A 17,106-nucleotide genomic window follows, 5' to 3' on the forward strand; every position below is an offset into this window, starting at 1 on the left:
AGAGCCGAGGGAGACATGAGCCTCATCCCTGAGGTTGCGGGGGCCAGGGGGCCACACCATGCACCCTTCCCAAGGGGGGACACCCTCACCTCTGACTCTTCAAGTCTCCTGGCTGGGCCTTCTCCAACTCTGGACAGATCTGCTTCAAGATGTGATAGTATTGTTGGGTCTTGAATTGCTTGGGGAAAGCGAGGGCTTTGCAGCCTACCTGTGGAGGTGGAGCCCCGCCCCCCAGCACGGTCAGCGGGGGGCTCCAGGCCGGGGCTCTGGGGTAGTTCTAACAATTACGCTCGCTCACACACACGCACACCACCTCACCCAGGCACTTGCGCCCTGACACACACACACACGTGCCCCCTCAACACACGCACCAGCCTTGCGTCTGACCAACCACCCTCTCCTCCCACCCACACAGACCCAAGCAAGGACAGACTCTGGGTGTCCCCCACCTGTGCATGCCCTCCCTGACCCCCCATCAACCCTCTGGCCGTGCTGGCCAGGCCCCTCCCCTAGGAGCGGGTCCTACCTTCTTGAGGGCATACTCCAGCTCCATAGCCTGATAGGCTGGGTTCACAGAAACCTGGTGGAGACAGCAAGGGGATGTCAGTCAGTGTCTTGGTTCGATCCTGTCCCTCTCGCTGCCCCTCCGTTCTTAGGAGGCACAGAAACACCATGTGGTCGGAGGCAGTGCCCTACACTTCCGGGCCTCCTTGGGGGGCTTCAGAAGAAAGCGCTACCCTCTGGTGGTTTGGGGGCCGAGGAGCTGGGGAGTCCCCCTGAAATATGCACTCCCTACACACTCAGCTGCGCCGGGCAAGCCCCTGCTCACCAGAATGATGCCTGCCTGAGCGGTGGCCAGCTGCATGAGCACCCATGCATAGGAGTTGGGTCCCCACATGCCCAGCCGGTCGCCCTTGCAGAGGCCGATACTCAGGAGCCCAGAAGCAGCTTTGTCCACCTGGTGTAAACAGACAGGGCACGAGGGGTGAGATGCGGGCAAGCAGGAAGAGGCCCATGACTCCCACTGCAGCCTGTGGCCCAGGGGTTCCCATCAGAACCCGCTGGAAACGAGGGACAGGCAGATTCCCGGGCCGCAGTGGGCCTGGGGCTATGCATAGCTAACAAGCATCCCAGGAGGGAGCGGTGCAGGTGACATCAGGTACAGGTGGCCCCTTCTGCCTCAGCCCTGTCCCTGCCATCCCCTGGGGTCCTCAGGCCGCCCCAGCCCCCTGCCCCACAGCCAGCTGCGGCCCCTGCAGCTCTACCCAGCCAGTGCAGCCTGGGGGCTAGCACCTGCCTACTTCGGGGGTTCAAGACAGGGACCCACCTCCTCCTTGAGCTGGGCAAAGGTCAACCTGATGTTTTCCTGGGGGACGACCAAGGCCTCTCTGTCAGGGACCCTCTTTGCTGTGGCTTCCAGGCACTGCCCCACAGTCTCGTGGATAAGACCACGTTTTGTGAGGCCCTGGACGTAGCTGAGGCCTCCAATGGGCAGGGGGATGGTGTTATCCGCCGCTCTGGAACTGTGGGGAGACAGGGTTGTGTGGAGCTGGACTCCATCACGCCAGGCCGGGCCTCTCTGGTACCCAGGGCTGGGAGGGAGGTTGCTTACAACGTGGCAGGGGCTGCTTCAGAAACAGCCCGACCCTGCCCCATCCCTGTCCCCATCCCCAGGACCCAGGACCCAGTAGAAAGGCTGTCATTCTGTAACTCTCAAACTGTACTCAAAACAAAACAAAACAAACAGAACAAAAACCCAAAACAAAACAGAAAACCTATCAATTATTTTAAAAGCAAAAACAGAAAAGGCCCCCAGAACTAAAAGTATCACACGGTCGGCTTAGGCCTGCGTGTGTTTGCTGGCCCCTCTGGGGGACAGGGGCCGTGCTCCCGCTGAGGCCTCATGGGGAGGGGTGCAACAGGTCTCAGACCCTGTTCCCATCAGAGAGGGCATGGTGTGGGGCCTGAGGACCAATGCTGACCACGTGGCGCTGCAGATGCCAGGCTAGAAAGACCATGTGTCTCTTCTGTTGATTGACTGCTTGGGTCTTGTGGGGGAGAACTTCTGGGAAGAACAAGGTATGCAGGGCGGAGGGGAGCAAAACGGGGTTTCCCCACAAACGGGAGAGGAGCCTGCTGCCATCTTGCAGGAGGCAGGTCACGAGGCAGGCTGACGGGGAGGCTGCTCAACCTGGCTGCTTTGGACCAGGGAGCCGAGGATGAGTCCCACAGTGGGGACACCCGCTGCAGCTCTGTGGGGAGTGGGTGAGCACCAGGCTGGCATCGGGGATGGGGGTGGGGGCGTTGGCGGGGGTGTCTGAGCTCTCATCCCAGGTTGCTGCTGGCTGGGTGGGCAACTGTCACGGACACCTTTGGTGTCCCAGGTCACCCCCATGGAGCATCTCTGGTTTCTCCTTGGGATTCTGTCTGCTGCGGGGGGGTTCAATTCTCCCCTTCTGCAGCTGGACAGATCTGGGAGGCGTTTGTCGCTTCTCAGAGGTCCTGGTGGTCAAGCCCTTGCTGCCTTGGCTGTGACCTCGACAACACTCTGTGCTAGCTTCTCTTCTGGTCTCTTGCTCCTCACTTCCGCTTCCAGCAGTACCGACCACGCACAGTCCTCGTTCCCGGGGGAATCCAAGTAAAGACGCAGGGTTTCTCCTCCCTAGGCCTCCGCTTCCCCACCTATGAATAGTTTGAGGATTGGACACACTGGTTATTCTCAGGTGAAAGGGGATATTATCAGGGCGCCTGGGTGGCTCAGTCGTTGAGCGTCTGCCTTCGGTTCAGGTCATGATCCCAGGGTCCTGGGATCGAGTCCCACATCGGGCTCCCTGCTCGGCAGGAAGCCTGCTTCTCGCTCTCCCACTCCCCCTGCTTGTGTTCCCTCTCTCGCTGTCTCTCTCTCTCAAATAAATAAATAAATAAATCTTTAAAAAAAAAGGGGGGGGATATTATCTAAATGATCTGGTTAATCTTCTCTTTCTTTTCTTTTTTCTTTTTTTCAGATTTTATTTATTTGACAGAGAGAGACACAGCGAGAGAGGGAACACAAGCAGGAGGAGTGGGAGAGGAAGAAGCAGACTCCCCGCCGAGCAGGGAGCCTGATGCGGGGCTCGATCCCAGGACCCTGGGATCATGACCTGAGCCGAAGGCAGACGCTCAACGACTGAGCCACCCAGGCGCCCCTTCTTTTCTCTTTTTAAAAAAATTTTTTAATCCTTTTTTTTTTGGTCAGAGAGAGTGCGAGCACAAGCAGGGGGAGCGGCAGGCAGAGGGAGAAGCAGGCTCCTTGGGAGCCCAACGTGGGATTTGATCCCAGGACCCTGGGATCGTGAGCTGAGCTGAAGGCCGATGTTTAACCGACTGAACCACCCAGGCGTCCCTCTTTTTTTAAAAAAAATAGGCTCCACGCCTAGGGTGGAACTCATAACCCTCAGATCAAGACCTGAGCTGAGATTAAGAGTTGGACAATTAACTGACCAAGTCACCCAGGAGCCCAGACCTGGTTAATCTTTTTAAAGGATTGTGGTGAGCCACCTAGGCCACGTAGTTCCTGCAGGTGAGCTGGGGCAGAAAACAGCCCAGAAAGCAGGGCTCTAAGGTCCCATGAGGCCCCACACCCTATCATCCACAGGCTGACAAACCTAAAGAACTGTTGAGCAGATTCCCAATGGTCACTATGACACCCCTCAAAAGGGATCGCATACCCCAAATCCCTACCTCACAGGCATGCAGTCGAGGGCGTGCATGTATGCCCATTGGGAACAAGCATGCTCTTTTTCTTGGGGTTTGCCAAAGTGATGGTTGTAAGAACAAGCATGTGGAGAGAACCTGCTTAAGAACAAACTGAACACAGGGCTAAGTAGGGAGAGAGAGACAGAGACAGAGACAGGAAGACACAGAAACAAACTTCATCGTAAGGTTTTGAATCCCTAGGCCCAGCCACATGTGATGTCTACCTTCCTCTGGACTTTTCACTGCCAAAAGTCAATACATTCCCTCTTTAAATTTAAGCCAGTTTTTGGGGGAAAAAAGCCAAATTCCATTTGTAACAACAAGGATAAAGCTGGAGGATGTGATGCTAAGTGAAATAAGCTATACGCAGAGAGACAAATATTGCATGATTTCACTTATACGTGGAATCTAATAAATGAGCAAACTAAGAATAATCTGCTTTTATTTGCTTACAGCTGGCACATCCTAATATACCTACATTTTTCACATTGAGTGGATGACCAGGGCCCTCGAAGCCCTGGCAGGCGGCCTCCCATAGCCCAGCATCGGGATCAGGAGGCAGCAAAGGGCAAATCTCAGCCACCTTAATGGTTTTGTTGTCAACAGAGCCTGACAACAGGTTTCCTCTTATTCTCACAGTGACCAGGTGTCCTATTTTGTTTTGAACCTGGGTTCCTCCTCATTTGCTGTGGATTTCAGACCAGACGGTATCCTTCTGGAAATTCTAGTTGGTAAGTCAACAGGTTGATTTATGTGCAAAAAATAAATAAATAAAATAAACAAAAAAATAAACCCAAAACAAACAAAACAGAAAACAGAAAAGAAGTCCATTTCAGTTGTCACGTGTATTACATCCCTTATCTTCACGGCAGCTCTGACAGGTGCTGCGACAGAGGCCCCCAGTAAGCCTTGGTCCTTAATAAACCACCCTCTGGGTGTTCAGCTGGCCTTGGCCACATGGACTCCAGACCACATTCCCAAGCTTCCGTCGAAGGTGCTCTGGCCAGGGAGATCTACAGAGAGGTACTGTGTGCAACTTCCCTTACCGGGAAGGAGCATCTTCTCTTTGTTCTTCACTGGCTGGAATGTCATCTGGAAGAGAATGGCAGCCATCTTGGGCCACCTGGTGCGCTCAGACACCGCAGAGCTGACGAGGCTGGAGCTGGACAGCAGGGCCACGGGTTGGCCATCTCCCAGAAAAAGAAACTCCCATCTCCTCGAAGCCACGGTGAGAGGCGGTTTCTCTGACATACACTCAGCAAATCCTGAGAAGTGCAAGTGGGCAGCATGAACTCCCATTCTCCAGGTAAAGAAAGTGGAATGCAAAGAGGCCAAGTGGGCTCCTCGGGCTGGTAGTAGCTGGATCTGCAGCGGAGGACCCTCCCCCCCAAACAAATCGGGGAGAAAAAGTACGTGGGCAATTCTGTTCTTTAGGCTTTGGATGTATTCCCCCAGATTGTTGAATCTCCATTTTATTTTTTTCCCCAATTGTTTACTAATTGATGTCAAGAAACGGGGATTGGAGCAGGGCAGGACTGAAGTGGACACAGGCCACTCCGCCAAAGGACTTAAGAGACCTAGAAACTCTGGATGAATGCCCTTTGCTCATAAACATAAGAACCACCCATCGTTTTGAAACCCCAAGTGCAAACAGAGTTGATTCTACTTCCCTCCTTCCTCAAACACACCCCAAAGGCCTTGGGCAAAAAGAGGGAGCCACTGTTTTTTCTGTTCTTAAACAAAGTGGCAGACATTCCATCTAACCCTGAAAAAAACACTAGAGATGTGCTTTGGGGACAAGTTGTGGTTTTCGTTTGTTATCATTATTTTTTTTAATTTGGGTGGGAAGCGTAAGGAGTTGGAAAAGAGCCAGCAGTCCCTATGGCTCCTAACTCAAAGAACTAAAGTCCGAGAGTCCTCCCCTCATCTGCAGTCACCCACGGTGAAGCAGAGGAACCTCCTTCTGACATTTGGTCAGACGATCAATAGTAGCCTAATGCTGCATCTCATGCCAACGTCATTCACTCGTTTCACCTCATCATGTAGGCATTTATATTGTCTCATGTCCTCACAGAACGGTGAGTATTAAGAGAATAAGATATTTTGAGAGACAGCACATTCACCTAATTTTTATTATAGTATATTGTTATAATTATTCTGTTATTATTGTTGTTAATCTCTTAGGTGCCTAATTGTAAATTAAACTTTCTCATCAGTATGTATGGATAGGAAAAAGCTTTGTATATATGGGCTTTGGTACCAGCTGTGGTTTTAGGCACCCACCGGGGCTCTTGGAACGTATCCCCCATGGATAAGGAGAGACTACTGTCAATATTTAGTGAGGCCTTCAGCTACTTGGGTTGGGCATCGGAAAACATATAAATCAGCCAGGTGGGAGCCATGAACTAGAGACAAAGCCCCACCTCGAAGGTGCCGTCAGAGAGTTGGCACTTGAGAATTCAGGCCCGCATCTGCTGTCAGGAACCGAGGGTTTGTTTTTTGTTTTTTTTGTTGTTTCTTTGTTTTTGTTTTTGTTTTTAAGAATTCTCTTGACCTTTTGTTGTTGGCAACTAATGTGTTCACGGTTTTATCCCCAGTCACCAAATTTAGTTTATGAATCATAAGTAGAGCAACACTAGCTTAAGCCATAGGAGAGTTTTCTTTTAAACTCTGTATTGAAGTATACCTCCTTATAATTCCTTATGTGCATTATTTGGTGACACCTGGAACGTAAGAGGTGCCTGGAACGTAAGAGGTGCTCAGTGGAATGACCAAATGAGTGAATTATAAATAATGCACATAACGGCCCAATTAGCAAATGGGTGAAGCACTTGAATAGACATTTTTCCAAAGAAGATATATGGTCACCAAGCACATGAAATGCAAATGAAAGCCACGGTGAGCTACCATATTGCACCCACTCGGAAGGCTAGAATCAAAAAAACCAAAATAACAGGTGCTGGTGAGCATGTGGAGAAATTGGAACCCTTGGGCATTGCTGGTGGGAATGTAAAATGGCAGCCAATGTGGAAACCAGCTTGGTGCTTCTCCAAAAAGTTAAACATAGAGTTACCATATGACCCAGCAATTCTGCTCCTAGGTGTCAACCCCCCAAAATTGAAAACAGGTGCTCAAATGCAGACTTGTACATATATGTTCATAGCAGTACTATTCACAAAATAGCCCAAGATGAAAACAACCCAATGGTTCCAGCAACGGATGAATAGATAAACAAAATGTGGAATATCCATACAATGGAATGTTATTTGGCCATAAAAAGGAAATGAAGTATTAATACCCACTACAACATGGATGAACCTTGAAAATATTATAAGCAAAAGAAGCTAGACACAGAAAGCCACATAAGGTATAATTCCATGCATATGAAATGTTGAGAATAGGCAAATCTATAGAGACAGAAAGTGGGTTACGTGATTGCTTAGGGCTGAGGGGAGGGAAGGATACAGAGGGGATAGCTAAGGGTATGGGGTTTCTTCCTGAGGTGAGGAAAAGGTTCTACAATTGACTGTGGTGATGGTTGCACAAATCCATGACTGCACTAAAAACTACTGAATTGTACACTTTAAAAAACAATGTGGATAATTCCACTCCTGAGGATATATCCAACAGAATTCATGCATATGCTCACCAAAAGACAGGTACGAGGATTTCTGTGTTATCTCCAATATGGAAACTACCCAGATAAATGCATGGTGATTTACTATTTGCCTTGTTATATGGTAACGACAGCAAAAGAACCATGACTATACCCAACAATATGAACGAAACTCATAAAGAGAAGTTAAAGAAGTCAGATAGAAAAAGGTATATACTGTCGGATTCCATTTCTGTGTACAAAACAGGCCAAAGTTATCTGTGCTGTTGGAAATCAGGAGAGTGGCTAACTGGGTGCTGGTTATATGGGTGTGTACAGTTTATCAAAAATTCACCAGGGAAGCACTTAACCTATGTGCCCTTTTCTGAACCCATGGTATACCTCAATACAGAGTTTAAAAGAAAACTCTCCTACGGCTTAAGCTAGTGTTGCTCTACTCATAATTTGTAAACTAAATTTAGTGACAGATTGTAGCCTCTATTTGCCATGTTGCCACAAAAATAAAAGCATCACGTGTCTCTTCTGTGCAAAATCCATCCATCCATTGATAACTAATGCTGGGCAAGCCCAGCAGACACATCTGTTGGTGATCTCGGTCCTAGATATTACTCTAAGAAAGGAAGAATCTCCTTTCTGAATGCAGCAGGATCTTACTTCCTGAGAACGCCAGCAGATGGGAAAACAGTGTTATGTGTCCGCCATACAATTCATGGTACACTGTGACTATTGGCCTAACCAACCTGTCTCCTACCTGGATGCGCGTCCCCCGGGTTCAGCACCGAGCAGCTCAGGGCATGTTGTTTGTTGTTTAGAATATGGCTCACTGGACGCAAGGCTGTGGTACAGAAGGCAGCCCCCAACTGGAATATGGCTCCAGCTGGAAACCAGAACCGGGATAACTATCTGCTTTACAATGTCATCTCTAGAAATGTCTGTAGAGGGGCGCCTGGTGGCTCAGATGGTTAACGTCTGCCTTCGGCTCGGGTCATGGTCCCAGGGTCCTGGGATCGAGCCCCGTGTTGTGCTCCCTGCTCGGCAGGAAGCCTGCTTCTCCCTCTCCCGCTCCCCATGCTTGTGTTCCCTCTCCCGCTGTCTCTCTCTGTCAAATAAATAAAATCTTTAAAAAATAAAAAAACAGACCAAGTGGCATTGACACATGAGACACCAATCTGCCACACACACAGAGCAGAAGGACAACACGATGGCAGGTAAGCATAGGAAAAGATGTGCATGTCACAAATCAGAACAGAACAACCATGAGACATTCATTGCCCAAGCAATCAGCAAAGGTGGAAAATACTGGTGTTGTAATGTCTGCAACTTATTTTCAAGTGGTGCAGAAAACTATGGGGTGCATGGTATGTGTGTGTGGGGGGGATGTGGGGGTGTATATGTATGTGTGGCATGTGGTATGTGTGTATGGTGTGGTGTGTATGGTGTGTGTGCCACGTGTTATTTGCAGACAGAGAAAGGGTGGGTATGGAGGGAGAGACCTACTCTCTGGCACTTTCGCAGCTGGTATTCCAACTTCAATCTTTTTGGTCATTCATCTGGATTATTCTACCACCGGGCCCAAAAAGCTATTATTTCAAAAATCACGAATATATTGAAAATAATTCAATCTGTCTGATTCTGTAATAAATGGAAAGTCATTACAGGGCCAAATATAACAAATCAGTAATCCTCTGCCCAAACCAAAGCTTGCTGTCTTTCTAGAGGAGTCTAAGTCTAATTTCAAAATTCACGACAGGTATTCTTGTCAAAGAGTACTCCCAGGCCATCCTGGAGAGCAGTTCCAGCTAGATGAGAACTCATCCCCGCCACAGGAGCCAGTCTGTGGTATCCTTGGCTCTGAGCAGCCAGTGCGTGAGCTTATCCCGGGAAAAAGAGCAGGGGGTACTCAGCAGAGAGCCCATGGATTATAACGCTGCCCTCAGTATTGCCCACCTAAAGCTTCCTAACTAGAGAAGATTAATAACATGACTATTAATCCTGACATGAAAACAAGAACGATTGATAACACAGAATGTTGGCAAGGATATGAAGAAATGGGCCAGAGTATAAATTGGCACAAGATTTTCAAAGGACAGTAAGGACAGAAGCCATAATACTGCTTATGTTCCAGGACCCCTGCCCGCCCTCTCGAGTTGGGACTTCCTGGGAATTAAAGAGGGAGGCTGATTGCAAGTCAAGAAGCATTTATATGTCAGCATTTCTGCCAAACTGCCTAAAGAAATCTCATAAGGAAAGACCTGAATCTTTAAGGACCCAGCAATTCATACGTGGCAAATTCTTTTCTCACATTAATATCCAATTTGCATTAAATTTGGGTTTTGTAATTTTGTCTTTTTTTATAAAGACGGCAGCCCAAATTATATAAGCTTCAGAACCCCCAAATTTGGATCCCTTCTGATTTAGGATATGTTAGGAAATGTTAATATCTATTAACATTTGAATATGCATATCCTTCGGCCAGTCATTCTATCCTAAAAAACAAGCAACAACAACAACAAAACGAATGAATGCCTAAAGGTATGAATAAGGACATTAATTGTTGTTTAGCAAAGAATTGAGAAAAAAACACTTTATTTCTGGGGGCGCCTGGGTGGCTCAGTCGTTAAGCGTCTGCCTTTTGGCTCAGGTCATGATCCCAGGGTCCTGGGATCGAGCCCCGTATCGGGCTCCCTGCTCAGTGGGAAGCCTGCTTCTCCCTCTCCCACTCCCCCTGCTTGTGTTCCGTCTCTCGCTGTGTGTCTCTCTGTCAAATAAATAAAATCTTTAAAAAAAAACCCAACACTTTATTTCTATAAGTAAGGGATTAGATAAGTAAATACAGAGCATCTGTACAAAGGAACCCTATGCCATTAAAAAAAATGAAGACACTCTCTATATTTAATGAGATGGAAAATGTCTAATACATTTTAGGTGAAACAGCGCATTTCAGAATAATGTGAACTGACATACTGATGTGTCCTAATGCCAATTCTCTCCTAAATACTCCATTCATAGGATCTCTTGCCATCTTCATAGCCACTCCCTGACCAAGATACATACCCACTTTCATATGGGAATGAAGCTCAAAGAAATGCCAGTAAGTAGCCAAGCTGGGATTCAAACCCTAGACTTCCAAGGCATTCATACAATACAGTGAATCTCTGTAGAGCCTCATGGCTTAAAGAGAGCTTTCATGTGTGTGTTCTATGATCATCAGTCTTGGACCATCTATACAAGGATTGTTCTTTTTTAATTTTATTTATTATTCTTTAAAGATTTTATTTATTTGACACACAGAGAGACTGAGAGAGCACAAGCAGGGGGAGCATCAGAGGGAGAGGGAGAAGCAGGATCCCAGCACCCTGAGATCGCAATCAGAGCCGATGGCAGACGCCCAACCAACTGAGCCACTCAGGCGCCCCGCCCCTATTCATTTTTCATGAATGAAGAAGCAAGAGGTTTATTTTCTTACAGTTCCAAATCTGGTGGGGGGCACCCCTGGAGCCCTTTCTGTGTGTGTTGCTCTTTAAATTACAGCCCTCTACAGCCTCCCCTGGGGGCCCTGTGGGGTCTAGAGCCGCAAACTGGGGGCCCTCTGAGTGCCGCAGGTGCATGAAGAAATATCCCCACTGGGCCCCCACCTCCCAGACCTCCAGCACACGCTGGTCCTTTTCCGAGATTTCACTGCCTCTGATCTCACTGTCCCGTTCTCATGTTCCAGCTCCCTCATCCTGGCGCCAACCACCTGGCTGGGCCCCATAACTGCCTAGCCAGTTCCCTGATGACACCAGGCTGGAAAGCCTTGTGCCCCAGCATTGGCCCTGCCCAGTCCAGCCTGGCCTTGCAGCGGGACCTAGACAGAATACAGGGGCTGGCTGGTTTGGGGAGCTCCCGTGCATTCTGGATGTTCCAGGGCTGGCGACTAAAGTCTGGGCTAGAGGCCACCATGGGGGCTAAGGATCAGTCCTGATGGGGGCAGAGCTGGGTTAAGGGAGGCAGGCACACCGGGACACCTACGCAAACACATCGGCGGAGTCTACTTGGGGAAGAAGCTCTTTTGCCTCCTGTTACATATTTCCTGCTGGGAGGAGGTGCTTGGCACAGGGACAAGAAGCTTGCAGGTGGATCTTGCCCTTGCTGGGGGCTGGAATGACCCAGGTTACCCTGGGCAAAGCTCTTAATCCTTTCAGAAGCCACCAAGCAGAGAGGGTAACTAGATATGAGGGCTCCCGGGGACTGTGGGAACACCCCCCATGCTGAGGCGGACCACTGCTCCCCTGGGCAAGGTGCCATGTCAGCCACCAGCAAGAAGGCTTTAGAAATGAAATTGAATGCAGTAGCCTGTTTTTGTTCCAAGTCATGGGCTGGCCTCTGCCCTTCCCCCCCGCTACAGACATTTGATGCCAGGCTGGTCCCCGGGGCCCTAAGAAAAACATAAATCATCAACAAAGCTAAAAGACAAGCAGCTGCCTGGGTGTAAGAGACCAGGGATTAGCATTCAGCTTGTATTTAAAGCAAACAAACTCACGAATCCATAAGGACAACTAATCTAATGTAATAAATGGGCAAAGAACATGAACAGAAAATTCACAGAAGACATTTCAAAAGAGCCCAGTCTCACGGCTAATCAGGGAAATGTCCATTCAGCCCACAGTTCGATACGCTTTGGCCCCTACCAGAGGAGCAAACATTCCAATGTTCGTTTGGCAACGCTAAGCATTTGGGAGGATGTGGGGACATAGGACTCCAGGTTGCTACTGGTGGTCGCAGTGGCCCATTCTCTCCAGGGCCATTTTCAGGAAAGCGGGAAATGTCAACTCTTTAACACAGCAGTTGCGCTGCTAGAGACATAGTTACATAGTGGAAAAGGAATAATCCAGATCTATAGTGTCCGTGTAAATAGATCTTTAAGACATACTGTTGAGAGAAAAAAGGAAGGGCATCTGGTGCAACTTGCGCTGAGATTATAAAAGCCCAAGTATTGGGGTGCCTGGGTGGCTCAGTCATTAAGCGTCTGCCTTTGGCTCAGGTCATGATCCCAGGGTCCTGGGATCGAGCCCCGCATCAGGCTCCCTGCTCTGTGGGAAGCCTGCTTCTCTCTCTCCCACTCCCCCTGCTTATGTTCCCTCTCTCGCTGTCTCTCTCTCTGTCAAATAAAAAAATAAAATCTTTAAAAAAAAAAATAAATAAAAGCTCAAATATTGTTTATGGGAACAAAAAGTAAGAAAACTGAAAGCACTTATTACTTGCTTGGTGTGATGTGAAGTGCTTTCCAAATGATAAAATATACTGTTTATGGATTGGAGACATATGAAAAGCAAAAAAACACACTCTGACACGACACACATTCAATTTATGACATTGGTTCTCAGTGACAGGCGGGCCACAGGACAGCTCTAAAAGGGACTTGAACTTGATCCATATTGTTTTATTTCTTTTATGTATAATTTTCTGTAACAAGTATGGCTCTATGTTAATTTGGAATGGTAGGTACCTAGGTGTTTGTTATTTTATCATGTGATTATGGTTAATTTTTTTCTTCCGCCCCCCTTTTTTTTTTAAAGATTTTATTTATTTGAGAAAGAGAGAGAGAGTACAAGCAGGGGGAGTGGCAGAGGGAGAGGGAGAAGCAGGCTCCCTGCTGAGCAGGGAACCCGATGTGGAGTTCGATCCCAGGACTCCAGGATCATGACCCGAGCCGAAGGCAGATGCTTAACAGACTGAGCCACCCAGGCACCCCAATTTTTTTCTTCCATATAAAATATTTATGAAGGAAAATACAAGAGGGTTGATGAACTCCCAAGAAGGGCACCTAAAACATTCAAAAGATGGAGCAACTTCCTGGCATGGACAGAGGGAGACACACTGGTCCTGTCATGTGAAGCGCCAGGGCAAGACCAACATTTATGTGATGAGAAAGAGCCCCAGTCTGTCTCTGAAGTTTACGAGCAATACTCACAGGCAAGCCTCTGTCCTCAGTCAACACATTCCCTTCTGTATGAGACACAGTTGTAACTACATGGACCAGTGCATCTCCTAGTTCGTGGCGGAGAGGCAGGTTCTCCTCTTTCATCCCCCTTGCACACCAAGCTTCACACCATCACTCTCCAACACACCATTATTCTAGCCCCTGGACCACTCAGTGATGCACGCCCTGTGGGGCTGTGTCCTCTCCTCTCCCTAAGTTGCACAGAGACACTAGGCTGCTGGTTCACCTGGGAGTGGCACTTGACATGGGAGTGGAGATGACCAGTGCTTGGACAGGAGAGGACAACTATGAACCTGTAAGAGCTGTCTGTCCTGAATTAGAGTTATAATTTTTAGGTACCTGCATAGATTGGTGACACATTTATACCAGCGACAACATACAGCTATTGTTCAAGAAAATGAAGGTGTTGAGTGACAGGTGAAATCCAAACAAGAACACTACTGAATGGTCATTTTCTTAATTGATGGCACAGAATGACTGATGTTTAAAGAAGGAATTTTGATTTAAGTTTCTTAGGAAAAAAAAAACCCTCAAAATAGATCAGTGTTTTTTTTTTTTTAAAGATTTTATTTATTTATTTGACAGAGAGAGCAAGAGAGCACAAGCAGGGGGAGCAGTAGAAGGAGAGGGAGAAGCCAGCCTCCCGCCGAGCAAGGAGCCCGACGCAGGGCTCGATCCCAGGACCCCGGGATCATGACCCGAGCCGAAGGCAGACGCCCAACCATCTGAGCCATCCAGGTGCCCCAACATAGATCAGTCTTGCATGTAAAACATAAAACTACAAAATATTTAGAAAATAAAAAACCATGGGAGAAAATCTTCAGGATCTAGGGCTAGGCAAAAAGTTTTTAGATTTGACACCACAAACATGGTCTGTAAAATTGATAACAGGGACCCATAAAAATTAAAACTTTTTGCTCTGCATACAACCCTCTTAAGAGGGTGAAAAGATGGGGCGCCTGGGTGGCTCAGTTGGTTAAGCATCTGCCTTCGGCTCAGGTCATGATCCCGGAGTCCTGGGATCGAGTCCCACATCGGGCTCCCAGCTCAGTAGGGAGCCTGCTTCTCCCTCTGACCCTCTCCCCTCTCATGCTGTTTCCTCTCGCTCGCTCTCTAATAAATAAATAAATAAATAAAATCTTTAAAAAAAAAAGAGGGTGAAAAGATGAGGCACAGAGTGGAGAAAATATGTGCAAACCACGTATCTGACAAAGGACTAGTACCTAGAATACATAAAGAACCCTGAAAACTCAACAGTTAAAAAAACCCAAACAATCCAACTACAAAATGGGCAAAAGACATAAAGAGACATTTCACCAAAGATGGCAAATAAGCCCAGGGAAAGATATTCATAACATCATTCGCCATTAGGGCAATTCGTATGAAAACCCCAATATCACTACATACCTATCAGAATGGTGAAAATAAAAAATAGTGACAATACCAAATGCTGGCGAGGATGCTGATGTAACTCATACATTGTTGGTGGGAACATAAAATGGTACAATCGTGCTGGAAGACAGGCAGTTTCTTTAAAAGGAAAACAGGCAAGTGCCTGAGCCAGCAACTGCACTTTGGGGGCAATGATCCCAAATAAAGAATTCTGTTTCCAGAGAAATGAAGGCTTATGTTCACACAAAAATCTGTACACAAATGGGTACAGCAGCCTTATATTTTGAAAAAACTGGAAACAATCCAAATATCTTCCAAATAAACCAACTGTACATCCATATCAAAGAATACTAGTTAGCAATAATAAGAAAGGAACTATCGACACGCAAAGAAACCTGGATGAATCTCCAGAGAATTACGCAGAGTAAAAAAGCCAATCCCTAAAGGTAGCATACTGTATGACTCTGTCTACACAACATCTTGAAATTACAAAATCCTGGAAGATTGCTAGAGGTTAAGCAGGGGCTGGAGGTGAGTCAGAAAGAGAAAACTGAAGGACTCTTGTGGGGTGGAAGTGTTCTGTATCTTGCCTGAATGTGATACTATACTAATTTTGCAAGAGGTTACCCTTCGGGGAAACCAAATAGAGGGTTTATGGGATCTGTTTGCATTATTTCTTACAACTGCATGTGAATGCGTAATTATGTCGAAATAAAAAGGTTAACTTAAAAAAAGTCCTTAGATTATATAATATCGGGGACTGCTAACCCTTGATGCATCTGGGGCCCCACTTCTCAGCGTGCCTTTCTGTCATCACACCCAAGAGGTAAAATATTGGGCAGATGAGATCATGTCCTTTTCCCCAGAGTTATCAAGGAAAGCTAAACTGTTCAATGCATACTATGCACACTCTTATGAATTTTTGTCAAGGTTAATGGGTCCCTCCTCCCAAAAACACCCCTTGGTTTTTGAGCAAAAGAAGCCAGACACAAGAGCATATACTCTTAAAATTCAAGAATAGGCAAAATTGACCTATGGAGATTGGAAGTCAAAACAGTGGTAGCCTCTGGTTAGGGAAGGAAATTGACTGGAAATGGGCATGAGAGAAATTTCTAGACCTGTGCTGTCTATACAGTAACCGCTAGGGGCATGTGGCTGTGGAACACTTGAAATGTGGCTAGTCTGAATGAAGGTGTTCTGTGAGTGTTGAATACACACTCAATTTGGAATACTTAAAAAAAAAAAAGAATGTAAACATTTCAGCTGTAATTTTTAAAAGATTGGTTATATGCTGAAATGATATTTTGACTCTACTAAGTTAAAGAAAATGTATCATTAAAATTAATGTCACCTATTTCTTATTACCTTGTTAATACGGCTACTAGAACACTTAAAAATTACATGTGTGGCTCACACTATATCTATTGAAGAGCACTGTTTTAGAGTGATGGGCAGGTTCTAGCTCTTGGGATGTTGAGTATATAGATTTGTTAAAATGCACCGAACTGTACACTTGAGATTCGCGCATTGTAATTATGCCACAAAGCTCCAAGATCTTTTTACCACCCTACATAATCTTCCTGAAGGAGTCTACAGCGTACAAGGGACTACAAAGAACTCCAGAGTGGTGTGAGCTACAAAAAAGGTGTGAGCAAGTCATCCTATAATTTAGCATCTCGAATAAAACCACAGGTGCATGTGTGTTTGTGCGTATGTGGAGAGAGTATGCAGGAAATTATTATTCGAGTTTAGCAAACTCAAGCAGCTGTTTCTGAAAGCCTGAAGTTCTTGGGGTTATGAGGCATTCACGCTGAGGGTCTTCCCTTGGGTCACTTGTACAGAGCCCGTGGGGAATGCACACAGGAGCCGGGGGTGGGGGCTGATTCAGAACACTTGTCCCTTGATGGGATCGCTAAGGTACATAGGAGGTTAGCTTATGACTTTAGCTCTCTAGAGACAAAACCCTCAATGTTTTTTGCTCCCGGGAAGGACTAGAGAGAATCACAGAGTGTCAGGAGGTTGGGAGGAGTTCATAAGGGTTCTAGCACAAGCAAGACTTCATGTGAGCAGAAAGGCTTCAAACTTCAACCACAGCGCTCCTGAATTAGGGGATCAGACTCAAAGCCCAGCCTCCTTAGGAATCACAGAATGTCTACAGAAAGGTAGAGTGCTCCTTGTCTAAGTGGCCTATTTTACCAACCAGCCAAGGTGCAGAGCGATTGAGTGACTTGCCTAAAGCCATACTGAATTGGAGGTGGTAGGTCTGGGACTTGCTCCCCTGTCATCTGATTCCCACGGTGAGAAACAGACGCACCAACAAGGTTCACAAAACAGGATTTGAAGGCTGGAAACACAGCTTGTTTATTTCTGAAGGGAGAGG

The 17,106-nt window shown here is 47.1% G+C and overlaps 1 protein-coding gene and 1 long non-coding RNA gene across 18 annotated transcripts in view; one reads left to right on the forward strand and one right to left on the reverse strand.

The window, feature by feature from the left end:
• ACSF2 (acyl-CoA synthetase family member 2) overlaps nucleotides 1–17,106 on the reverse strand; it is a 34,021-nt gene that overhangs the window by 11,412 nt on the left and 5,503 nt on the right. For 8 of the 17 annotated variants that reach the window (XM_045889123.3, XM_064582190.1, XM_045889120.3 and 5 more), the window contains 5 exons: nucleotides 2,585–2,682; nucleotides 1,328–1,523; nucleotides 830–958; nucleotides 527–580; nucleotides 90–208 (listed from right to left, as the gene is read on the reverse strand). In XM_045889123.3, the coding sequence (XP_045745079.1) occupies nucleotides 90–208; nucleotides 527–580; nucleotides 830–958; nucleotides 1,328–1,523; nucleotides 2,585–2,682 (596 nt within the window). Of the gene's footprint in view, nucleotides 1–89; nucleotides 209–526; nucleotides 581–829; nucleotides 959–1,327; nucleotides 1,524–1,982; nucleotides 2,683–17,106 lie in introns of all 17 variants that reach the window. The other 9 variants (XM_064582196.1, XM_064582198.1, XM_064582197.1 and 6 more) reach the window with 6 other exon arrangements.
• On the forward strand, nucleotides 2,843–6,959 carry LOC135362922 (uncharacterized). Its single transcript, XR_010408381.1, has 2 exons — nucleotides 2,843–3,559; nucleotides 4,375–6,959. It is a non-coding gene; the product is annotated as an uncharacterized LOC135362922 (long non-coding RNA).

This window comes from Mirounga angustirostris, unplaced genomic scaffold (genome assembly GCF_029215605.1).
Source record: "Mirounga angustirostris isolate CCGP_5_RB_7025 unplaced genomic scaffold, mMirAng1.0.hap1 SCAF_17, whole genome shotgun sequence".
Classification (NCBI taxonomy): Eukaryota; Metazoa; Chordata; class Mammalia; order Carnivora; family Phocidae; genus Mirounga; species Mirounga angustirostris.